At 36.2% G+C, this 27,450-nt stretch overlaps 1 protein-coding gene across 1 annotated transcript in view; it reads left to right on the forward strand.

Moving 5' to 3' along the window:
* The window catches only part of MRPL3 (mitochondrial ribosomal protein L3), a 51,027-nt gene that overhangs the window by 20,309 nt on the left and 3,268 nt on the right, over positions 1-27,450 (forward strand). The window contains exons 7-9 of the mRNA XM_072412321.1: positions 18,350-18,458; positions 19,392-19,469; positions 20,304-20,381. Coding sequence (XP_072268422.1) covers positions 18,350-18,458; positions 19,392-19,469; positions 20,304-20,381 — 265 coding nt within the window. The remainder of the gene's footprint in view (positions 1-18,349; positions 18,459-19,391; positions 19,470-20,303; positions 20,382-27,450) is intronic.

Raw genomic sequence — 27,450 nt, forward strand, 5'->3', positions numbered from 1 at the left:
CTGTTGATGTACTACCTGTTGATGAAACTTAATTTATATTTTTGGCTTGTTTACAAGAATTGTATTCTGGTCACCACACATTCCTAGAGTCCAACAGGTGGTCTGCGGGCCTCATGTGGCTTTCTGACTCTGTGGGGTTGATTTAATAAATCAATTTCATCAATGAAGCTGGGTGACGCAGCAAACCTGGAATGGATTTCTTAAAATTAATTTGCTATTTGTTAGCAAATGTCTTCAATCCTAGGCCAGATCCATTCTAGGTTTGCTGAATCACCCAGCTTCTCTGATGAAAGTGTATCCTCTACAGCCTTGGAGAGCTTTAATAAATCAGGCCCTTGGTGTACAAACACAAGCAAATGCAGCTAAGAGGATGACACTTGATTGATTCTCCTACTTTGTCCAAAAGCCCTCATGAAAGTCCGGGGCATGTTTTCTATGCCCAGTTTGACAGCCTGGTTGTGGATCACCAAGCTTTAAGTTGTGGAGAGGAATGTGTATTTGTGCCCCATACCCAATAGTACTGGCGTTTTTAGGACTGTTGAGCTTAGTCGATCAATACAAGTGTCTGTGAGCATTTTCATTTCTTTTATAATGTAGTCACAATTGCAAATCTGTCTGATTTATTTCAAAAAAAAAAAAGGGAGAAAATTTTTTTTTTTTATCAAAATCTGCCTTAATTTCTAATGTGAACATTTTATCACCGGTTCTTGGAATATTCTTGGCTTCGTGCTGTTTTCTTGATTATTATCCCTGAATCACACAAGACGAGAGCAGCAGTAAGCTGGGTCTGGTGATTGATTGAGTCTGGCAGATCATTTCTATTTTATGAAGGTTTTCAGTCTTACAGAGTGAACACTAAATTTTATTTATTTATTTTTTTAAACGAGACACACATCACGTGTAAGGATGGTTTAGGAAGAACCAGGAATAGTATTTTCATTCAAAAATATTTTAGTTTAGTTTAACATAAAAAACTGTTATATTTTTCTCCTATTTATAACTGTGTAATTTATTTGTTAATATTGTATTTGTCATGTATAAGACAAAGAAAAAATGTTGTGGCTTCTTTTGTATCCATTACACTGCAGGACTGTATGGAGATGCAGTAGAGATATCAACTGATTGGGCAAGCATCAAGTATTCATGAGACTTTCTATAACTCAACTAACTATTGAAATAACATGTACATAACCGTTTCTAAAACGTCTTTGCTCTGCCTATAGTCCAGTACTATTACACAAAGTACACTACAATCTTATATAGGCTTTATCATGTTAATGTAATTTGTTAATTTATTTTTTATATTTGCAGCTTTTATTTAAATATTACCTGGCGATTCTGCCATAAAGACCCTGTTCATTCACTCAGTTAGAAAGTCTTTGCCCTATTATGTCACGATGTGCTCTTGCGTTCTTGCCCTTTTACATATGCTTTCAATAGAAGGCAGTGGCGTCAAAGAGGCTGCAAGAGATCATCAACTAAGATAGAAAAACTGGTCTAAACAAATATTTTATTCTAAAAAAGATTATCTATTTACAATGTACAGTTGCAGGATGCAATTTACTTTGTTTACCTCAATTTTCCATGCAGAATTCAGACATCACAGTCAGACCTCTCCTGTACCAATTGTAATGTACCAAAATAGAAGATGCAAGTCTGTAAACATAAAGAATGAGAACAAATAATTGTATATATATTTTTGGTATTTTATTTTTTTTCCTTTAATTCCTTAAGTGGAGAAGTCTACTCCTCTTGCTCATTTCCTTTTTATTTGCTATGTAGCAGATGTTTATTTACAGAGAAGGCATAAAAAAGAAAGGTCATATCCCTGTGGTGGTTCTTTCTTTCTGGGTGAGTGTGATTGTGCCAGCTTCATGCCGTGCTTGGAAACATTGTGATAGCACTGAAGTGACATTTAGCAGGTAACATCTTTGATGTACAGTGGCACAGGAGATCACTATCCCTGCGTGCCACTGCTGGAATTGTTTACTTGCATGAATCTTGTAAACAACTTTGTCAAAAAGGCTGCAGGGTAAAAAATTGTATTAGATTTTCTGCATCAAGGTATTGACAAAGAGAGACATTCTTTGGGAAGTCATTACTTATATATATATATATATATTTTTACAGAATCCGAGATTTTTCCAGGGTAACTTACCTGCAGGTGAAGTTTTTTTCGAAGTCTTTTTTTCCATTTTGCAGGGTACAGATATAGTGAAGTAGAGTGTCATGGAAATTTCACCATTGTATATGGGATTTTTTTTTTATTCTAAACAAATATCCTAAAGAAAATAATTTTCTTTGTTTTAATTTTGTTTTAATAAATATACACATAGGACATTCCTGTTTAACTTTGCAATTACAAAAATTATAAACATTTCAGTTGTTTCTTTAAACTCCCCCTAGCTAAATGGTATGATGGCAATCCGCCTTCAGCCTCTGTCTAGTGTAGGTTTCAAAGACACTGGGTTTAGTCTATAGGAAAACATTTCCCATGGTGTACATCTGCACTTCTTCACTCAATTCCACACCTCCATTCTTATTCAGCCAATCGACTCTGAGCATAGCTTCTTTCACCCCTCCTTCCTGGCTCTTCTGTGCTGAAAACTGTAAACCCAGGAGCTGGGGATGCATGAACAGCTGGGAGTTAAGCTGCTGGTGATGTATGTGCACTGGGGTTCAATGTGTTCTTATTTTTTCAGATTTTTTGCTGCCTTCAATGTCCTAACACATACCAAAACAGTGCAAAGGTGGATGATGCAAAACATGCAGGGTGCTGTGATGAAGTTTTTTCATTGAAAACCACACCTGCTTGTGATTGCACTGAGGAGCTTTGCATGGGATGGATTTATTGCCTTAATAATGACAGAGAATAGAAAGCAACTTTGACATGTTTGTAGTCTTTAAGACATTTCAAAAAATGTTTGAAAATATGGTAGAGAAAAGGGAAAAAGTATACTTATCCTTTGTGGTTAAACATAAGAAAGATACAGATAATACAGCTCTGTAATCAATATTACTCCAATGAATGCAAGCAGCGAATGCACCTAACTCCTGTACTAAATTTACATTTACAGGTACCTTAGAACTATTTTTTCTATCAGGTGAATTTAAACACATTGTAAGAGTTTTATTTATTTATTTATTTTGCAGGATTTTTTTAAAAGGTACTTTTAGTCTGTGTTGAATACCACATGCATTCCAGGCTCTTCGGATTTAGGGTGTAATCATGTGCCTCCTATAGTCACATAGTATGTAATGAGGAAAGACTTAACTGGAAAAGCACTGAGCCTATCACAAAAGCCAGGCATTACAATTTGGAGGGTATTCAATACATAACTGTTTATATAATGATTAGGTTTGTTGGCAAAAGGGTTAACGAAAGGTAAAATATTATTTGCATGCATGGGGCATTTGTCACAGTATATTTAGTTAAGTTGTTAGTGAATTATGCATTTTATGTGAGTTATTTCTGAGGCAGCACTCCAGTGGCATGGTTGTCAGTAATTCCTATTCAGTATGGCAGCACCAATCTGTGGAACAAGGGATGGTGACAGGATCTTTATTGTTACTTTTCAAAAACTAATAATCTTTTTTTATATAGAGGAAAAAATCAAGAGATGTTTATTGTACAATGCATGACTGGTTTCCTTTTAGAACTTTCTATTTAAAATTCAAATTGGTGAATAGATGCTGCTAAAATCCCTCCACACCCCAACAAAATTGTATCTTTAGTGGCCATCATTGCTTAGTACTGAAGAGGGTATGAGATGGAGGGGCATGAAACTCATGGGTAAGCAGTATTTTAGAACAATGAATTGCAAGCCACTTAAGCAGGAGAAAAATCGCTTGATGAGAACCTCTTTGTAGGAGTTTTTAATAATTCACCCTTTTCCATCTCAACACAAATTACTTGCAAAGCACTCAAAGATGCTGGGTTTGCAGAGCACTCCACACACTTAACCCATCCATTGCTAAATTGTAGATTCAAATACAGTGTCTGTCTGTTAATAAGTGTTGCAACGGACGTTTAACTAGGACATTATTCTGAAGCATTGATGCTTTAACATTACTACACAGAACTAATGTTCCATGTGTTAAAGCTAAACTCCAAGCAGATATAGTTGTGTATTGAATGTTTTTACATTAAACAATCATAAGTATCTAAAAGAGGTTACAAACCCCCCAAAACATCTTGGCAACTGATCCATCTGGCCTACAATCTTTCTTCAGCAGCCTGTTTATTTGAATGCACTGTCCAACACACCACATCACATACAAATATATTGTGCGCTCTACTTTTAAAAGAACAGTGTGTTGGCTTCTAAAATGAGTGATGATTAGCTGCACCAATGCATTTTTTGTGTTGTCACATATTGGGGCGGATTTACGTGAATGCGCGTAAGCTCGCCGCGCTATTACTACGAGCCGGGTCGAGTACTAGTGCAGTCGCCTCTATGCTTATAGCACACACAAATGATAAATGAGCAGTGGGGTCGAGAATTCACCAATTAAGGCGATTCGTTTTCAGCTGCGTGATTCATGAGGATCTGTGAAGCTGTCAATGGTGATATCATAGCAATCAATTAGCGCACGAGTACTCCCTGTTCTGTACACATCTACAGTCCATTACAGGTCAATTTAAATCTTTAGTGCTTGATCTTTTTTTTGCTAAGTGCTACATTTTTACGTTACATTTTTTATGTTACATTATACTAATTCACAAAATTGCTTCATTTATACTTTAATTTGTTGCAGTTGTAATTTTGATACTTTTTTGATTGGTTGCAACACTGCAAACTAATTTATATCAAGCTGTATATATAATAATTAGCACTTTCTAATATGTCATCACACATTAGTATGAATGTAAACAAAATGTGACCAAGCATTTTGGATCTGATTCAAATTTCATTATAGTCTGGCTTTAGAGAAATCAAATATTTGAAAAAAAGATTGTTGCCAAGGATGTTATAATACATGTATATAATACAGGAATATTTAGTGATTTCACTTGTGTATGTATGTCAAAATACATTTAAATGTATAGAAATACAGATGCATTTTCATTTGTACTTTTTTAACTGGACTGGTTTTGGGGTTGGGAAGCATTGATGTGACTTTTTGTAATGTTCCTTATTGTTAGCGTGACTTTTTGTAATGTTCCTTATTGTTAGCGTGACTTTTTGTAATGTTCCTTATTGTTAGCGTGACTTTTTGTAATGTTCCTTATTATTAGCTTCATCTGTTGCTGCAATGTTTTTGCGCCTGGTTTCCAATTATGGTTTCTGTTGTTTAGCAGTTCTTCAGCAATGTTTTCTAATTTTTTTCACAAATAATTAGGACAAATGTATGCATGTTTTTCACTACAAACTGGTACTTGACCCCCCTCATTGCCTTTGTCCCATTCTCAAAGTCAGATTGCCCTTTGAATGTATTATGTACATATTCGTTTCATGAAAAAATTGTCATGGTTTTTATTTCTTTTATTTGTTTTTTCAATAGTCTGATATTTGCTGGATTAGCTGTAGTTTTCCTTTAACATACTTAACTAATGTTGATTTGCTGCCACTATTCTACAGAACTCCTCTGTTCATTTGTGGTAGTGTTATAGGTTTGTTCTCATTTTGCTGTGCTGCCTGATCTTAGCCCTATTGCATACAAACACACTTTCACTTGCTGTCGCATATAATGTTGAGTTGCATACTCATTCTAACACACCTGATGGTAATGGAAGGAGGTCCAGGTTGCCAAACACAACAATAAACCATATTGATTGACAAGCTCACAAGCAGGGTCAAACACTCTTAGAAATAAACAGATGTTCTGCTGTTGCTCACCTTAATTTTACTCATTAAATACTGGATTGTATGCATTATTTAGGTGTTTACACAGTTCAAATAGCACTAGTATATCAAACTTCCAGGGACAAATCCACTTTGTGCCAAACTTATTTTCTTGCTTTTACAGCCTTTCAGTGTGTTTATGCAGGTTTGAATGTAATTTTAGACCTTGGCCCACTATATTAATTTACTTACCGTATTTTTTGCCATATAAGACGCACTTTTTCTTCCCCAAAACTGGGGGGGGGGGGGGAAGTTAGTGCGTCCTATACGACAAATGTGTTAAAAAAAATAATTAAAATATTATACTCACCCGATACCCGGATCCTGCGTGTGTCTCTGGCTGCAGCGTGTCTCTCTCTTCTCTCCTCTGCCAGCATCGTGTTTTCTCCTGTCTGTAAAGCAAAGCGAAAGAAGCCGGCACAGCGCCACCTGCTGTTCCCTGTCCTAACTGCCGTACAATAGAAAAAAAGCACAGAGTGATCAGAAGGGGAATTTGAATGACAGAGTGATCAGAAGGGGAGTTTGAATGACAGAGTGATCAGAAAGGGAATTTGAAAGGTACAGAGTGATCAGAAAGGGAATTTGAATGGCACATGAGTGATCAGAAGGGGAATTTGAATGGCACAGAGTGATCAAGAAGGGGAATAATCTTTCAGAATCTTTTTTTCTAGATTTTCCTCCTTTAAAATTGGGTGCGTCTTATATTCCGGAGCGTCTTATACGGCGAAAAATACGGTACTCACCTCAGCTTGGTAGAGGAAGCACATAAAGGTGGATTCCTCCTTTTACCAGAAGCAATATCATCCATCAATGTCGCTTTGAGCCAAGCCCATGATATCAGACATCATAGAAAGAAATAGGCAATCTTTTCAATTTGAAGCATGTTAAGCAATATGCCAAAAAAAACCATCTTTGCCTATTTCTTCCTATAATTTCCTTTTTATATGTATATGTACACACATATAAATGCATACATATATATATGCATGTATGTACATACCTGAGTGCACATGAAGCAAAACAAACATATAACACACACAAAAAGAAAAACTTACCTGAATGCGGATCCTTCTCTGCAAAAGTGGCTGGTGCATTTTTTTTTATTGATAGAACACAGTTCATGCGCACATAGCGAGTCCGCATTGGCGCACAACAATGCGCATCAAACACCTGAGGTTTGGCACACAACTGAGTTTAAATAAGACAATTGTGGTGTTTTTAGCCTTTTAACAATTCATAGAAAGTAGATGCCTAAAAACAATTACAATTGACTTGTTAAATATTAGATCTGTTGGATCACCCAAGGTTAAAAAATCCTGGGAGATTGTAATGGATCCATGGACAATGGGTGACGAATGATCGTAATGAAAGTGAATGCATCGTGCAGTTGTTAGTCATTGGAAAGGATTGTGAAAGATCCTTTCCAATGATAGTTATTGCACATGTGTACATAGCCTTAAACTGGATTAGAAAATATTTATGAAGAACAAACATTTAATGGTTGGTAATAAAGTTGGTTGGACATATTATTGCAATAAAACATTTTGGCTACAAACAAAATAACATAGCAATAACATTGACTTCTTAATTGCAAAATGAACATTGAAACATCAAAGGTTAAAAAACAAAAGCAGCTTTTGTGCTAAAGGCTAAGCAAAGCATAAAATGTAGCAACATAGATTAGGATAACACACCAAACAAGAGCACCCCCCTCCTCCTCCAAGAAAATAAAAAAAAGACAAAGGAAAAAGCAAGGTAGACAACACCCCTATATTTGCTCATCTTTATGCACACAGCTGCTACAAATTTGCCTGTAATTGGGACGTGCACAGTCTGTGGCATTTGACTGTTTCTTTTTTTACAGTTGGACAATCCATAATCATTTATTGATATAATCCTTTACATTTGGACACCAGTGAACAGCTATCTAATAAAAAACAAATTTAAACAAAGAAGAGGAGGAGGCTTTAACCCCCTAGTGGTAATCTCGAGTGTGACTTGGAGTGGATTTTGCATGCAAAAAGCGGTAATCCCGAGTCACATGCAGGGTCTCTTAAAACATAAAAAAAAAACACCTTATTTTGTTGTTGTTCCCTGACGTCCTGCTGGTCCCCGCAGGTCCTCAGGACACGTCTTCTCCCTCCCATCTTCAGCCGGCGAATGCAGAGACGATCTCCAGGGTTTTTTAGTCACGTTGGTGCGGGCGGGAGGAGGGGCAGGAATTTTAAAAAAATTTGTATTGAACTCAATACAAAATAGCTGTATTGAATCCAATACAAAGAAATCTTGATATGAAATAGCCTTTGAGTCAATTATCCAATTACTTTTGAGCCACTGAAATTAAAGTATTGTGTAAAAAAAAAAAAGATTTCAGTTCCTCACATTTTTTGTAATCTTTTTGTTAAACCCATCAAATTTAAGCTGAAAGTCTGCAGTTCAACTGCATCTGTTTTATTTAAAATTATTGTGGTAATGTACAGAACCAAAATTAGAAAAAAGTTGTCTCTGTCCAAATATTTATGGACCTAACTGTAGATATACGAGGGGGTGCTGAGAAGTTCCTGGCTTTGCCCAGAAAGAAGAGAGCCTGAGTTATGAAATAACACATTTATTCAACATATTCCCCCCTGAGACTGATGCACTTGGTACAGCGTAGTTGCAGCTTTTCTAGAAAAAGTTATTCAAAAAAAAGTCCTTTGGTTGGGTCGCAAACTAGCTCTCAGCAGCACCTCAAAACGTTGCCCCTTCAGGTGTTTCTTCAAATTGGGGAACAGATATTAGTCCGAAGGGGACAGGTCAGGTTAGTAGAGGGGATGGTGGACCAATTGGAAACCCAAGGTGTTCAGTTTGGCAGCCACAATATTGGACATGTGCACTGGTGCATTGTCCTGCAAAAAAAGGAATCCTTTGGTCAACTTTCCACAGCGTTTCGTCTCAATTGCCTCCTTCAGCTGGTCTAGGAGATTAGCATAATACTGTCTGGTGATACTAGAGCCCTGAGGTAGGTAGCCCACCAACAGAATACCGTCTTGTCCCAGAAAACAGAAGCCATGACTTTTTTGGCCGATTTCTGGGTTCGGAACTTCTTCGACCGATGGGATCCGCTGTGGCACCATTCCTTTGACTGTTCCTTGGTTTCAGGATCATAGATGTGGAGCCAGGTTTTATCCTCAGTCATTAACCTAGCAAAAAAGTCCTGTGCAGCTTCAAAATTGGCCAAAATGGCTTTGGATGCTTTAACTTGTTCCTTCTTCTGATCACTGTTCAAACATTTTGGCACCCACTTCGCTAAAAGCTTGCGCATGTCTAGGATAGTGGTGATAACAAACCCAACACGCTCCTGTTAGATGTCAAGTATCTGGGATATCTTTTTTGCAGATATTCGGTGCTCCTCAATAATCAGCTCATGGACAGCATCGAAGGTTGCCGGGTCAATTGAGGTTGGGTGGTGCCCACTGCGGGGCTCATCTTTAGCGGTGAAATGCCCAGTCTTGAAACGAGATATCCAGGTTTTGACAGTGCAGTAGGAAGGACACTTCTCCCCTAGTATTTGTGACATCTCAGTGTGAGTGTCCTTTTCTGACTTTCACTGGAGAAACAAAAACTTCATGACGGCCCGACGACGTGAAACTTGCTTGTGCCTCTGCCATCACAGCTTCTCACTAAAAGAAAGGATAGTTTTAAGAATCCCAAAGAGCTGATATTTGCACAGTTACATACTAAGATATTAGGCTGTCATATGCCCCCACACTCATTTTTCTATTTCATCTGGAAGGGGGAAAGCCAGGAACTTCTCAGCATCTCCTCGTATATCTATAGAAGCAAAGAAGAACACGGGTGAATGATCTAGTCTACTGGCAAAAGCGAGGTCTAGCCTGCCAGAGTTCTCAGGGATTTATCACCAGGTCAATCGTTGGGTCAGGCATTGTAAGTGTTTAGGTATGTGCCTATGTAAACAGCTGAAATAAGTTACCTCTTTCCAAACCTGAAAATATTAGGTCATTTAAAAAGTTTATTTCTAAGCTAATGTATATGTTTGAAACATTTGAACACATTATACATTTTTATGTAAGGGGAACATGTGTGCAATTTGAAAGAATGATTTTTTAGGAAAAGATTGACTTTTAATGCAAGCTTGCTAGTGTCAAGCTGCCGGAGATGCATGCCTCAAAGCATACGATCATTTCAGTTGATAAATGTCGGGAGAATACGCCAGCGTATTCTTGGCGGCTAAAAATCCAATGATAAATAGGTTTCAGGGGTCTGATGCCAGGTCGTGAATACGCCCAAGCGAACTTCCAATTTTGCTTGATAAATCAGACTCATTGTGTTAACACATTTGTTTCCGCAAAGCAAGTGTGGAAAAAAGTTGAGCATTTTCACTGCAAGGCATGACTAGGGCTGAGCATTTTTACATTGTCCAATCTAAATTGTGGCAGAGCGCTTTAGGTTGTATTTGAATGGAGCAGAAACTCCATTCAGGTTTTTTTTTATTGATGTCCCTGTTGAACTAGTGGGATTTACCCTCTGTACTGGTTACTATTTTCACAGGGACAGAATATTTTTGGCATCATACATGTCCTTATTGTACAAAGGGAGGGAAAGGCGATGTCCCTTCTGCAGTAAGTATTCTTACTTGCCTGATCACCACCCTTCTGTTGCCAGGATTCCTAGAACATCACGGCTTTCCCTGCAGATGCAGGGACTGAATTACTCTGCGCGTCACCTGCGCCCAGCCAATCAAGACAGGCAAAGACTGGAATGCAGTAAAGAAAAAGTGAGAAGGTGGCGGTGCCTGTGAATGAATGTAGATATAGTTATTATCCCCTGGGTTCAGTTCCGCTTGAAAGAAAAGCAAAATGTTATTGGTTGTCACTGGAACAGGAAGTGGATAGCAAAATTGTGCCTTTGCATTTACTTTATTGGAGCAAAAGGTGGGGATTGTATGTGTAAAGGTTTCAGTAGTACCAGACCTCAGATGTGTTGGGTATTTTTGTATTAATATTTTTTAAACGGCTAAGAACATTTTCAGCAAGTACAGAAAATATCTGTTGATCTTGTCAGAAAGTCCTTTGTCACTTCCTTTACAGCATATATACTGAAATAAATTTTTTTTAACTTCTGTAAACTACTAGTCTTAACTTCTCCCATGTAATGCAAATGAACAAAAGCGACTATGTTTGTGGTCCAGTCTGAGGGGCAATCGTGCCTTCCTCCAACCATCATGAAATGAGTGTTTCCCCCAGACAAGTGTTCTATTTTCAGAATAATTTGGTGAAAATAAAGGAGGTAAAATCCTCAAAGAATAAAAAAATGCATCCACCTCTGGTGTTTGATTTGTTACATTTTGTGCACGGTGTTTTGCACTGTGTAGTGTAATTTTTTTGCCTCTAAATTTAAAGTTGGCAATCATTCTGCATATACAATAACAGCCATCTATACTTTTTTTTGTGAAAAGATCTTGTTAATGTATGTTTAAATCTAAATGCATTGATTGCCCTGGGAGCCTATTTAGCCTGTCTCCTGTGGTGTGAAAAAACAAACTTGACAGTGATTGATTAGGCTGCTGTGTTGTTCTCCCATGTTATATCAAGTATATGGATTTTTACAAATTTGGCATTCTGTACTTTAAGTGAACCTGGCAGCAATGTATATAACAATTGTGGTTTCCTTGAAATATCAAATAGGTATGTTTCTAGCTGAGTGATAGAATACTAATACACACTGAAAAGATGTATCCTTTCATTTTTGTATAGCTCGGCACAATTTGTATTGCTTTATATCAGTATGTGTGTGTGTGTGTGTATATATATATATATATATATATATATATATATATATATATATATATATAACGTTGATCCTGCTTTATAGAATGATTTTATGTAGTACTTGTATCTAAAGGGAGTATTGTGGTTTATGCACATTCTGAAAAAACTGCGGGTACACAAATAGTTATTGATTAAGCAATTCATCCCTCTGCCTCAGCAATGCAACTTCCTATATTATTGCTTTACCTCCTTGACAATGTATCAGCTACATTGCTTCTTTTCAATAAAGTAGTGGACTGAGGAAGACGTAATGCTGATCCAGCAAGCAGTGATGCTAATCCAGGACTGACAGAAATCTGTTTATCTAAGTGAATGAAACCCCTAATTCTGTTTCTTCGTATGTTCTAACATCATATCACTGCAAATGCATCGTTGGCCTGCTGTACACTGGCAGTTGGCGTTGGGCTGCCCATCTGACTTATTAAGTAGTAACAAAAAAATGAAGGAGCACACCCACAGGACAAGGTCTTAGCACTATAATCCTGTAAAGGGAGGTGCTATTGCTGGGAAACTTCAGGTAAGAATCTTTGCAATTAGTTTACAATAAACGGGTTGCCCAGGAAAACTGTATACAGTATGATGCCAAACATATTTATGCATAGATTTTGTTTACATACATTAAAAAATACATTAATTTGCTTCTGTATGTAGTTATACTTGTACGTAATGGATAGATCAAAAACACATTTTGGATGGTGCAACCACAGCCCCCATTCTTTAAGATATTGTTTATAATAATTATGATAAATGGCAAAAGTTTTTTTCTAAAGAATTAATTTCTTTTTTTGTTCAGCACTAACCACTGCATACCAGCAGCACTTTACATCTGTCCTTCTTACTGATCCTTTGACCCATTTGTCTACAACTGTAAAATTTTACACCCAATATACTCCACCCCTTGCCGTTTGCATTGCAAAGATGATTTTATTCAGTTCAGTGGTTTTAAAGCAAAAATAAGGTCTGAAAGCATAACTGAATCCCTGCGGCTCACCTGTCTGCATTCCAGCGCTGGGTGCCACCATTTCCTTCTCTTTTTCCTCTTCTATACAATCTTTGGCCATATTGATTGGCCGTGTTGGGATGATCCTTTTAACTGACATTAATGAAACAGGCCTATGTTTAAAGATTTTATATTTTTTGCTGTGTTGTGCATTTTTAGTACTGAATCTTCTATCCATTATCACTTTGATAATTATCATATCTTGGGTAAGCAAATACGGCGGTATGTCATTTGGAAATTTCTTTAGACCGGTAGATTTAATATGTTTTAGACATTAGATTTTGAGCTCTTCTGATAAACCATTTGGGATATGACTATGAGGTAGTATGAATATGTAATATCTTTGTGATATAAAAATTCAAGATGATGGTAATATTTAAACGTTAGAAATACCCTTCAGTCTTTTTTTTTCCTTTTAGATAATGGTCTGCTTTTTGTTACATACTTTAGAATACTGGTTGTATGGCACATAGCTTTGTGCAAGTTTGCCAAGGCAACTTATCGAAAATAATCGTTTAAAGTTTCTTATTTTAATTAAATTACTGCATACACTCAGCAGATGTGCATTCTGTGTAGTGTCTAATAGATAACATTAGTTGCTATTAAAGTTTGCACATGGAGTCCTCCCAAATCCATCTAAAGATCATCTTGAGATATGAAGCAAATTACTGGTTTTCTGTTTCCTGGAACCTAGGCTCAAGTGGTGCTCAAATATGATACAAGTGTTTGCTACATTAATTATAGTATTCCAGTCATTACCAGTTTTAGTGGGTTTTAGTTCAAATGTCAAGCTCAATATTTTCTTTGGCATTGTGGTGTTAACACGGACCAGCAGTGTTTGGTGTCCTAGACTGATCTTTTTACATCAGGGATAGCTTTTATACCTAAGGATTCACTGGTTTCATATGTAATGCAAATGTCACCTGAAGAATTTTTATCACAAAGTGGCTATTCTGTAAGATAATTCTGCCTGCATTGTCCGCTAATGTTACTTTTTTTTTTCCTCTCTGAATACATTTCCAACAACATGAAGCCTCTTGAATTAATTGCAACCACTAAATAGTAGTTAGATTGTGGTCCCTAAGGCTGCAAACACATGTGCAATAATTGTCTTTGGAAAGGATCATTTCTTAACTACAAAAGGACTGCATGATGCATGAACAATGCTGTATGTACAGCGCTATTCTGCTCTATAGAAAGGGCAGGGGAGAACAACGGAGCAGCACCGTGGACAACAAGCACTGTACACACGCCAGATTCTCGTCCTATATCAATTTTTTTTTTTTAAATTAAACCCCTTTGTTTTCCTTTATATTGTATTTGTGGCGGTATGTAGTGTGAGCCTGCAAATCAATTCTTTTTTATAACTATCTATGAACAAGAAGAGCTGCTGATTAGCAAATGAAGCACATAACTTTTATACTTAAAATAAATACATATTTAGGTAAAAAGCCATAAGCAAAGCTGTTGAGCTTGGCGATAATTCATCTGTGATGTATTGTGTGTCACAAAGCATAATGAATTGGTTCACATTTTGGATTGATATAACCACCTGGTTACAAAGATCGTATTTTATTATTCATGTGTTCAGAACACTCTAGCTCTGCTGCAGATGCTAAAATCAGAAGAAAAAGTACTCAAAATGTGCATGCTGTAGAACCCAACATACAGTTTAAAATGTTTTACAAAAAAGGTAAATCCTGTTTAATTTACAAATACATTTCACTGAAAAAGAAAACATTAAGTTAACTTAATAATATGGAAGATCATATTCTCACTTTGTATCAGTCAGGTTCTTACAGTCTGCTGATGTGATCGGCCGGGGATTCAGTTCAAAGCGTTGATAATAACTTCTCACTGATGAATTCATTTCTGCTTAAGGCCCATTTTGGACCCATTACTGGGAAACTATGGGGGATTTCTCTGCAACAGCAAATTATTTCCCTGGTGATTCTCTGCTGAAAGGACATAATCTCTGAGATATATATCATACATATTGGCAAGCTTTAATGTTACAATGTGTATGGGTTAAAGCATTCTTTTTCTGTCATACAGTAAAATCTGTGTGTTACAGAAAAAATAGATCTACTATATAAGGTTTGTACAGCTTTTTTCTCATTGTAATCAAGTATATAGATAGAATTTGATATAATCAAGCAATGCAAAGAGGGGATTTTAATTTTTAATAAAAAAATTGTTTTATTGAAACTAATTGAGTTATTTATTTTTTTCCTGTTAAACTACGTCTACTGGGGATATGGAAATTGAGGACTCTGTTTCCCTGTTCTCCATTTGTAAAATGAAGAAGCCTCTTGTGACAGTGATAAGTTGAACCAATATACATTACCAGCAGTGCTAGACACATCAAGGGATATACGATTCATATATCCAACCTCATTTGAAAATTTTACAGGCCTTGTAATTCGTAGTTTCAAGCAGGTAGCTCAAATCCCCCCACCTTGCTTTTATGAGCACAGACCTGGTAATCACTTAAAATAAAAAACGGCCAGAGTGCACTTGCAGTGTAACTTTTATTCAGAATTCCATGAAACATTTAGTATTCAAAAGTATTAATTGGTATGTTCTCCCAAGCACAATCCCAGCCTCTGGTATGGCAAACCTGCCATCAGCAGCCTATGTTTTTCTTGGTTTATGCTTTCTTTACCAAAGATGCCTCCTAATAGTACAATCCCCTATCAAATCTGGTACTTCCACTGTAACTGTTACTGTATGCCAACAGACCCTGTGCTAAATCCTACCAGATATGCAGGCAGCCTGTGTATACCAGAGGTGGAGAGTGCAATTTCATAAGCAATGCAAAGACTGATAACAGACTTTAAACTAAATCAGACTAACCAGATAATACATTTTTAATATTCAATCAAGTGGATTATTTAAAAGATCAAGATTAGTACAGAGAGAGGCACAGGTAATCGCATATTTAAAAGATAAAAAAAAAATAAAATAAAAAATAATACACTCACTTTTACTTTAAAACTAACCCTTATAGTTGTTCTTTTTCTCCACAAGTTGTACAAAGTCTTATGGAAAGAATGATGCTCCACATCATTAAACTTGGAAGACTAACAACAGACTTAAGATTCAGGGCATCATGTCTTTTTACCCAGAGGGCACTACTACATGATTGAGATTAGACTAGATTGCGAAAGAAACATGATTCAGCACATCATGTAACCGGCCTGAAGCCTAATATTGAACAAAAAAAAGGAGCATCATAAAGCTGTAAGTAGGTTCACAAAATATAACTTACCACACACTGAAAAACAGTAGATTTGAGTGCTGGTGTGAAGAATGACAGGGAGTCTTCTCTTCCATACCATAAGGAATTTGATAGTGTTGTGTGGCCTAACTTGATGAGGAATTGGGGTTAATATTAAGTCTAACTGTATCCTTCTATCCTCTCTGTTATGTCTATTTGTTCCTCCTTTTTGTGGGAACAATCTAATCATATAGTGTCTTTGGAAAGCTTAAAACAAACTGCAATACAGATGTGTGGGGTAAAGTTCAGAACTTACTTAGGTAATGTACTACTGCAGCACATCTGTGTAAATTTAGCCTAAATGGCAAATGCCAAAAATCACCTGTTTGCAGCAATCTTCCTTGGCTGTTTGTCACATGACATAAGATTTCATCAGTCGCTCCACTTGGTCGTTGTGTCTGCACACTTGTAAGATTTCAGGGCATGGAGGGCACATAAAACAAGAAAAAAACATTTTCTTGCATTTTGTGTATATTCAAAGGTGGCTGTTCCTTAACAAATACAGGTATTTATAACTTACACAGGTAATGTGAGGAATTTTGTGGACTAGACAGTGCCTCTAGCAACTACTTTAGCAAGCTGACATTATTTAAAAAAAATTTTCATTTAATTGTAAGGCAAATTTAAAGAGGCTATACACCTAAGCCTAATATAAGTGAATATCCCAGCAGAGGCTTTTGGAACAAAGCCATAAAGAGATCAAATTAAGTGGTGACAAACACTGTTTTTAGCCTACTTTCTACTTGATATGTTTGTAATATTACATAAAAACATGTTTTTTGCTTAGGTTGGCATCATCAGGTGAGCTGTCCCATTGGGCATCATGCCTGCTAAAGTGCATCCATAAATTTAGGGAAGCAGCTGCTAAGTACCATGGCCAGTGAGTCTCTTAATTGCCAGTTTTCTGCTGCCTAGGATTGTTCCACTTCAGTGCCAGCCTGAGAATAAAGTTAATTTGACAACACGTTTATGATGTTGCAATGAGCATTTTAATGATTGCATTTTGTGGTATTGACCTAATTTCTGACACCTGATGCCAGCCTATTTAAACCTGGGAAATGTGTGTGTATCTTGCTGTGACTGAACCTCAGGATAGTAATAAAGTAAATGTGTGTAAACAACTACTAATTTGTTAATGTGATCCTACAGGTTATTTGTTAATGTGAGGGTACAGGTAGATGTAAAGAACTAATAGAACTTACAAAAATGTCAGAGTTTTGCTAACAAAAACAGCTCATGTGCATCTTGTTTTTTAAACATTATCTTGTGGTGCAGATTAGGCTCACCTTTCTAAAGAAGAAATTTTAATTACAGTCCATCATAGCTAAGTGGGCGACCTGAAGGAGACTTCATATATGTTCTGCTTTGTTTTCTGGACTGCTCTACAGCTTTTAAATCCACCCACTATAAGTTCAAATTATGACTTGTAGTTCGGGTCAGAAATTCAGATAAAGCTGAGCATCTCAAAATGCCTGCAGGTCATGTAGGAAGACAGAGAAGGGCATGCATTTTTGTGAGATGTAAGACATACTAGGGCTGTTGACTTGATCTGTATATTGAAAGTGTTCTTGGCTTAGGTGACTGGAGGGACAAAGACCCCTGATTTCCGTCCTCATACCCTGAAGTTTTAGAACTCTGTAGTTCCTCCATCCCCTACATTTTGAGCAATATAGTGATATTTCTTAGCACAGGCGTTGAGGGAGTTAAGTATTTATCATCTTCTTTGCAGAGACACCTTTTATGCAAACCTTAGAGTTTAGAGATTTAAGCACCAAACTATCCAGTTAACGAAACTTGGAAAAGGCAAAACAAATGCGGAAAAACGCTTCTATTGATTTCAAGTGGGATGTTTTCCCGGGTTTATAAGCACTTGAAACATAAACGCGTGAAAGCGTGTCTTTTCCTGCGTTTTAAAGGCAAGCTTTAAAACACTAATAAAAGTGCATAAAAACGCATAAAAACGCAGCAGATGCTTTCTATACAGCAGCTAGCATGTCTATTGATCACAGATATGCAACCTGTTTCTCCACAGTTTCTAATTACTGGATATTTGCAGCCTCATTACATCACTGCTCTGATTACTTAACTTCAATTGTGTCAGTTTCCTTGGATCCTATGTCTTTTGCCTTGCTGCTACTCTTTCATTTTAAGTAGACTTCCATCACCAGAATGCTGCAACATTCAAATCACACATCTTGTCTTTCAACACTGTTATATACTTTATTGCTCATTTTCGTTGCCAAAAAAAAAATTGTAACATTCCTCTAAACCAACTTGTTTCTGTTTCTCTCCTGACCCATGGTTGAAAACAGTCTTTAACCACAGAGGGATGTTGTAAAACAACTACTGATATTATATGTGTTTTTTTTTGTTTCTGTCTTTTTTATTGCAGTATTGGTAAAGGCTTTCAAGGAGTGATGAAAAGATGGGGATATAGTGGACAACCAGCATCGCATGGGCAAACCAAAACACATCGCAGACCTGGTGCCATTGCTGCTGGAGTAAGTTTAATTTGCTTCATCCATTTTATGTTTCATGCCATGAACAGTGCTCAGCCATTCTCCTTCTATACCTTGTATAAATTAGGTTGATCAAAAACTGATATTTCATTTATGGGTGGGGATTTGTTTTGCTGTTTTTTTTTTAATCTGCATTTAGTCTTTGAAAAGCCTAGCAAAAAGTCTTGTGGTCCCATGCTTTTTACATGACTTATTTTACAACATACGTACAGTATCTCAATAACGCTGGGACAGCAGCTTAAATTTTTAAATACCTCCCATGACATAGTTTTATTACCCAATAATCCTTTATACTCTCTATTTACCTTTTAAAGGGTGACAATGATGTGCATTCTATAGGAAAATTGTAAAGCGACATTATCACCCTGTGCACGGGATAGACTCACATCGGCACGTGGTTGTAATTTGACTTTAATTAGGCAACAAACCTATGAAAACCCAACACAGAGGGGCAATTATGTAAGCAGTTCAAGCAATGTTTCGATTTTTCTTTTGTCTATGTCTTCTGTACCAAAATTGCTTACTCTCAGAACGTGTTAAAAGCTGCATCAATTTAGTCTGCTTCATTTTCTAGTTGGAAGATAATAATCCAGCCCTTTCCTCTTCAGCTCTCTGCTTTCATTTATTTGATTTTAGTTCTTTCAGTCATGCATGCTCTGTATTGTGTGGGTGGTATTTCAGTTTCTGGTGTAAACTGCCTACATAAAATATAGAAGCACAGAGACCCAGTGATGATATTTTTTAATCTTTTCATTATCATGTTGATTGTTGGGGAAAGGAGGAACTGAGTAGTCATTATAAAAGCAGATGTAACTTTAGCTTTAAAAGAATTTAATTTAGGATGTATTAAAAAATTGTACAGCTATTACCACATTACTGGCTTCAAGAAGTTTAAATATTAATATTTTGAAATAGAATCCAGCGCGAGTGTTTCCAGGAACAAAAATGCCCGGTCTTTTGGGAAACGTCTACAGGACATCTTATGCTCTTAAGGTTTGTTGGGTAATTTATTTTTGAACACCTATTGAAAATCACATCACATCTTGTCAACACAGCATCAATAAAAATGCAACTTATATTCATAAAGCACAGTAACATTTAGCAACATGCAAATAGAATATCATGCTGTTTGTAAGAAGCAGAATGTGTTGTTTCATTATGGGCTTCAGGTCATTATCTGGTTTTCGGCTGTGCAGTCTAAACTCTTTAAAGTGGAACTTTCACAAAAAAAAAAAGATAAAAAATGTGCTTACTTTTACCTTGCCCTCTATCCATTCACAAACCAAGCACAGTACGTCCTGCGCTGTCTTTGATTCCCTCTTCTTCCCGGAACTCGGTGTTCCATCCAGTGCCGCTATCTTTCTCTTTCTGATTTTTTCTGACATTATCGGATCCCACCTTGCACAGGTGCCACAAAGTGTGTGCTGCTGTGCATGTGTGAAAACAAGCACTTTTTCTTTTTCTTTTTATTACAGGAAAGCCCCTTGATAGCAGAAGGAGCAGCCTCCCAGGGAATGTGAAACAAATATCCCAGAAGGCTATGGTTTTTTACTTGTCTTTACTGCCATGGCGGTAAAGAAGGAAGAGGACGAGACCTCTAAATAAAAAAAATTAAAAAAAAAAAAAGCCATCTTCCCATTGTGTAAAAGTGATAGCCAACCTTTTACATAATGTTAAAATGTAATGATAGTTCCATTTTATAGATTGTCTCACTAAATATAAACCCACAATGACCAATTAGTAGTGGTCATTTAGTACTTGTTCATACTACTGTTCTGTACTGATCATCTCTGCTTTCTACTTAGTAATATTATATCTTTATAACAGGTATGGAGAATAAATACAACAAAAAACATAATTTATGTGAAAGGCTCTGTTCCTGGGCACACCAACTGTTTAGTTAAGGTAAGCTTTCCTTGTAGAATACATTTTGAAAGTCTTTCGTGCAAATTTTTTTTTTCTGTGGATGACTAAACATTGCCTATTTTAAGTTGATAATTAATGGTCCAATTTTCAAAAATTATAATTTAGACATACTCGTTATGTAATCATGGTTTATACATTATTTTAGTAGAAATGTAGATAAAAGTAGAAATGTACGTTAAATAGGGGCTGCAAACGACAATCTAAGGGATATATATATATATATATATATAAAGTCCTTATTTGATGCCAGGGATTAAGGGATTAGATATGACATGGAGTATACCAAGTACATTTCTAGTTCATGCCGATAGATCTGACTCCTGGGGGGATCCCTTCCTTTCGGGGACTGACGAATGGTTCTATGTACTTTGTAAAGCACTGCATCGTATATTGGAGCTAAAAAAATTCTGGGAATAACTGGTGCCTAACCTTCTCCATGTGTTATATATTTGTAACATTCCTTTCAACATTGCAGACAATTGTTTCATGGTCTCTACCGTTCTGTTTTGAAATGGTCGGGACATTGAAATATATAGAATGGTCTGAATATATAAATAGGGGAAATTTCTACACCTATCTTATAAATGCTCTTAAACAATGAATTGGCCTCGAGGTAAGGGTTACGTTTTTTTAAAGATTTTTTGTTTTTGTGTTTCCATTTGGGAGTTTTTTTCCCTGCAAACCTGTCCATGAGATGATTATCAAGGAAATGAGGATTGTGGTTGTCACAAAACCATCAAGGCACAAAACTAAAACTAGAAATAGATAAATAAATAGAAATTAATAGAAGTTGTGATCATTCCCTGAAATATTTCCCTGAAATATCGACAATTATTCTGTACTGCATTTGTCTACTTCCCCTTAGGAAGCCTATAAAGACGAAATGCATTGGGGATCGAGACAACTAAGATCTTTTCCAGGCTTTTTTTTAACTTTTTTCCTATTGGTGCAATAGCAAAACTATGTCTAGCACCATTTTGGCAAATCATCATACCAATATATAATCTTTTGTATTACCCCTAATTTAATTGATCCAAGGCTGACATTAACTTTTATTAGTGTTCACACAAGGGGAACTCCCAACTGATTTTTATACTGTTATCCTTTTTTACTTTACTAAAAATGTGTTTTTGTCTGTATTCCATATTGTGAAGATTTTTCATCATTTCCTTCTGTGGCCATGAATCACCCTAAAAAGGGACGCAGATGAGACTGAATTTTCCCCTACCTATTCAAAATAAAATAGCCTTGCATTAGACTACAATGACTGACTTGAATTAGAAATCCAATAAAGTGAATGTGTGTGTGTAATATATATATATATATATATATATATATATATATATATATGTGTGTGTGTGTATATATATGTATGTATGTATATATGTATATAATATATATATATAACCTGTAACCCATCACATGAGACGTAGTAACTAAATTCTGTCCTGAAGATAGTGCTTCGTTAGATGCCAAAATCCTTAATTTCTTTTAATTCCATACATACAAGGAAGCATATATGAATATACATCACTTTACACTGAAACAAAGATAAAGATGTTGAATAAGGTGAAAAGGCTGTTAACATTTCATTTTTTTAGGTGTTTACTAACATGAATATCTGATCTTGTGCAGAGCCTTAGTTTACAATATCTATATGGAGGTGGTGTTGGCACTCGCAATATGCCGTCACCACCTCCAAACCAATCTTGTGCAGAGCCTTGGTAGTTTACAATTATTTGATGTTTTATAGGGGAGTTTTAGGTTTCTCCTTTGGAAATGTGCCAAAATTTGATTTTTATGTATCTCATGACTCCTGAAGAAGCAGCTAAGCTGTGAAACGCATTAAGATAGGATAGAAATGAACTGTTATTAATTGTGGTTCATTAAACAGTTGTTGATTAAATAATTTGATAAGTGGAGGTTGTTTTATCATTAAAAGTGTATTGTTATAATTTATAAGTAATGTCATTTTCTGTTGATGCAAATGCTTTAATAATCCCATTATTATTATTAGTACAGGCATTATTATGGAGGTACAATATTTACACCAATCTACAGTGGGGTAATGGACTTTGTACAATATTGTTTACTGATTGCCTTATTACAACTATAATAATTAATCTTTTTTTTGCTATAGGCAAACCCATTTACTGTCCTAGTATGTAAATTACAACAACAAAATTGCATTTAATTCTTGCTAAGAAAGTATTTATTTTATCACAGCCATCTACATCAAAGCATAAGCTGCAAAACTACTTTGGGTTCATTAAACACAAGTTAAACAATGAGAATATAAATAGCCTTGTCCCAAAAGAACATTGTAACTAGTTTGTCTGGAATATATATACGTATAATCATTACAGGAAAAAAAGAGAGAAAAGCCACAAGGGTGCCACTAAGTGCAAGCTGTAGAAGAAATGTATCAGGAGTGAAATATAATCAGTAATTGTCCTCTTTATAGAACTGCTAAGCGGTACCATATTGTGTACTCAGCTAGTAGTACTTATTGTACCCGGATGGATAAGCCTTGGCTCAAAACTCCAAATAACTATCACAGTCATTATAGTAAGAGATTCGACTAGGGTTTTATTCCTGTTTTGATATACACGGGGCCTGCCCTGCAATATTTTTCATGCTATTTTTTTGTTGTTGTTTGTTTCAAACTTTTTTTGTTTTGGAACCAGTGGCAGACCACACCAAAAAGCCCTGTGCACATTTAATTATTTGTCTTCCATTAAACCACTGCCAAAGAACAGAGACATAGTTACTATGAAGTAGGGATAGATGGACATGGGGTATTTAAAAAGCTGTGAAAGTGGCTTTCACTAAACTTTCATTGTAGGTGATTCATCCTGGTCAGTTACAGTGAATAATTTACCTTCAGTGAGTGTTTGGTGAAGGCCACCTTCAGTGCCTTTTAAATGTTCACCATATGTAAAAGAAGGTCACTTCTCTCTAAAGCCTAAGAACCCTAACAGTTCTCCAAAGCTTGAATGCTTAGACATAGAGGCCACTAAAATTAAGCACATCCCAGGGTGAAAGACTTTAGAGTGGGCAGATCCATGATCAGACTTCTTTGTGTATTGTCTGCTTTAGTAAAGCTGTATTACATGTGAACATCATCAGTGTGCTGCTGGCTTCTTTTTAATTAAGGACATGTCCCATGGAGATTTGAATACACTGAACTTGATCATGATGCTTAACACTTCTTGACTTCCAATCCAAATGATGTAAAGAAGAATTATTCTCGTGCCTTGGTGCCAGTCGACGGCAAGTAATAAAGGGGCTTTACTTACAAAAGTTGACAAACGTTACCACTTTTCTCCTTCCTCTAGAAGTGAAATGCGGAACAAACTGTCTTACAGAAGCTTGTGACAAAGGAAATATATAAACTGCTGCTGTCAATATATTACTTAAAATCCCAGTCTGGTTGTTGGTCTTCAATACTTTGAGTTTCTCACCAAAAAAAGGCATGCAGGAGGTGAAGTCAGATGTCCCTATCTGCAATTATCTTTTAGGTTAAGGGCTCAGAAAGTATCAAAGTCACTGAAACGGTATGATAATTTGGCATCCAGCATTTTTAGAAGCAAACGGCACATATTTCTTTCAAGCAGATTTTCTAAAATAGTGGTGTAATTGCCTCTATGACAACACTCGGAGTAGTTGCTCCATTGCTGTGAGCTGCATCCTTCAAAAAGCATGCAACATTCCATGCACCTTGCTGAGAGCTGTGTTTGGCAGGAATGGGGATTATTGTATTAAAGGACAAGAAAGAGGACATTATATAAAAGTGACTTGGTGCCACCTCAGTGGAGCACAAGCCTTTCACTAATTTTCCCAGTTTAGGACAAGGGTTTGCCAACATGGTAAAAGGGCTAAACTCTGACCAGAGTCCTTCAAATTTTTATTTTATTACTGACAATTATAAAGAAGAGAAGACTAAACAAAGTCTCTTGCAATGCATTCTCCATCTAGGGAAAATAATCACTTCTCAACTGACAACAGAAGTCAGATTAATTTGCTGGATCAGTCACTCCACTAATGAATCCTGCTAATTTTAAGCTGGAGATGTCGAAAAGGCACCCAATCGACTTTTAAACTAATGAAGTGAGAGATTTCACCTGATTGGTTACAGCGAACAGTTGTCCTATTTTTCTTCAGACAAACATTTCTGAGACCAATTTAAAAGGTTTTGTGTCAAAATCATATTTTTTGAGTATAGTGTCCTTGTATGCTTAGGGTTTGGAAAATTTGTGAAATATTAAAACCGGCTTCTAATGAAAAATATATATGTCAGAAAACCTGACTGCTCCCCTAAAAATATCTGCTATACAAATCAAGCCTGTGTACTGATTGCATACCTGTACTGTTTTTATACTGATCCATCTGCAAGAGCTGGTAAATGTTGAATGTTGAAGTGTATAAATTGATAGCTGTGCAGAATTAGAGCATTCTGTTCCGATGCACCTCAAGAATACAAAACTGCCAATCTCCTGTCAAACCTTTACTTGGTGAGTGACAGTTCAGAGCGCTTCCTCCTATTTCTGACTATCTGGCATCATGAGATGCATTCTTTAGGAAAATTCCTCTTCTTTTGATTCTTTATACAGACAGAATTTCTCTTCCCTCTGTTCTGTGATATGTTGAGCTTTGCCATTTAATGGAGATGATGAATTGATTTTACTTTCCGCCTGTGAGAATGAAGCCAACCTATGTATTGTTATTAAGCTATGTCTGTTGACCCCTCACCTTTCCCACTGCTGCCAGTGTTGGTAAAAGTAAATGTGTTACATTTATTTTTAAATTGGCATTTGTAACATGCAGACCTGCAGTTTAAACAAAACTGCCATTTACCTGCTAATGGTTAAACATACCACATATTTTAGAACTTTGGAGTGCACCTGTCATAGAACTTTGCGCTTTCCAGTCAACTAGCCATGCATTGATATTACCAAAACACATTAAATAATACCTTTAAAATTTTCTATATTTTATAGTGTGACTTAAAACATCATTTGATTTTTTTAAAGTCGTAAATGAAGAAAACCAAGGTATACAAAAATTATTATATTTAGTCATATTTTTGAAATGATCCAAAAATATATCTGTGTGGCAAAAGTTAGCGAATCAAGCTCTCAGTATTTAGTGTGACCCCCTAGTGCAGCAACAAATGCAACTAAACGTTTGCAGCAACTGTTGATTAGTTCCGCACATCAACTCGGGGCATTTTTAGTCCAATCCACCACACAGAACTTGTTCAGCTATTGAATGTTTGTGGGTTTTCTCACATGAACTGCTTGCTTTAGGTCTTACCACAACATTTCAATTGGATTTAGCACAGATCAGCAATGATCTTAGATAACCAATTGTTGCTGCTCATCAATCTGGAACTGATTATAAGGTAATTTCCAAACAATTTGAAGTCCACCATTTTACATATTACATTATAATAGAGTAAGGTGTAAAGCCAACTGTGTGACTTGCTAAAGCTTGGCCAAAGTCAGGTTGTACAACAAAAAGAAAAAAAAAATCAACATGTTGCAACAGCCAAGTCCAAACCTTAACCTGATCAAAATGCTGTGAGAGCTGTGCATAAAGGGATGCCTGCATAAATCAATAAAATTAAGCAATATTCCAAGGAATAGTGACCAACTCATAGTGATACAGAAAATAATTACTTCAAGTTATTGCTGCTGAAGATGGTTGTATATTTATTTGAATCATGGGGTCTATTTAGTTTTTCCCATCATTTTTGGTAAAATAAAGATATGGTGGAATCTGATGTGTGTTGTTTTCTACATGTTAAGATGAATGTACATGTGTATGCACAGCCATTATATATGGAAACATAGCTGTGAGCCCTAAACATTAATTTGCGGTGTGACGTTTGTTGTAATGTCCCCATGGCTTTATTTTTAGCCTTGCATGCTTCTGTAGTTGAAATTATGCCTTATAGAGAAAAAAAAAATGCTGCATTCACAAGCATATGAAAGTTCCTGACCTGACAGAAGTGAATAGATTTTCAATTGCACAAGCTATTCTCTGGCAGCTGGGAAAAGTGGCTTCCCTTTGCTGTCACATTCTAAGAAGTCGGATCTTGATAGCTGCGATGAGATATGGCTGTGGAAGTTGCTGCGGATTGTAATAATACAGAAATACTGCTTTTGTTCAGATTTTCCTCTATGGAATGTATTAATCCTCCAACAAAAAATAAAGCTATTTGAATGCAAATAATTGCCATGGGAATGTGGTGTACTTTGTGGAACAAGATTACTGTGTTCTCAGAGGTATTTACTTTAAAGTGGACCTTTCTGGGAAATATGTGAGCTGCCATTGCCAATATGGAAAAATGAAACTTGGTGCTTGGGTCCTTTCCTAGGCTTTTTTAGGCCCTCTCCTAATACTAATCAACACAAAAATGACCAAACAAGCAGCGGCTTATATTAGTCACATGCTAATATTTCAGTAAAAAGTAAGGTTGGCAACTTAAACATCCCTTTGTAATGCAGAACACACTGTTCATTAAAAAAAATACAATAACTGATAAACTACAGTCAGATATAGACACAAATGCAGCTTTGTATTGATTAGTACTTCGATAGATACATTTATGAAAATTCATGCAGTGTAAATGAATGTGACTTATGTGACAACTCAAAGAGAGAAAGCAGTAAAAGGAGCCACATAATTGAGCTGTAGTGTATGGACCAGATTGACAGAGAACATTTTTAGTTAAACACATACCTAAGCACAGGTATAATTTCTGCAGTAATTCCAGTAATAGGCATCTTTTACTTCTTCAGCCTATTTAAGTCATTTAAGTGCAGCTAAGGACAGCTGAGAAATGAACTTTATGAAGATATCTATTTGTGTTAATTTTGTTGTGCTTGGTACCGAATGCCTGAGGGAAAACTAATATTACTCCGAGTGCTTCTTTTCTGCTGTACTGTTGTATTTACCAGGTCTAGCTTGTTTTTTTTATTCTTTTAAGTGTATTTTGTATTTTAAGCCCCCTATTTGATTGCAATCCCCACATCTCATTTAC

The sequence above is a fragment of the Pyxicephalus adspersus genome, chromosome 5, assembly GCF_032062135.1.
Source record: "Pyxicephalus adspersus chromosome 5, UCB_Pads_2.0, whole genome shotgun sequence".
NCBI lineage: Eukaryota > Metazoa > Chordata > Amphibia > Anura > Pyxicephalidae > Pyxicephalus > Pyxicephalus adspersus.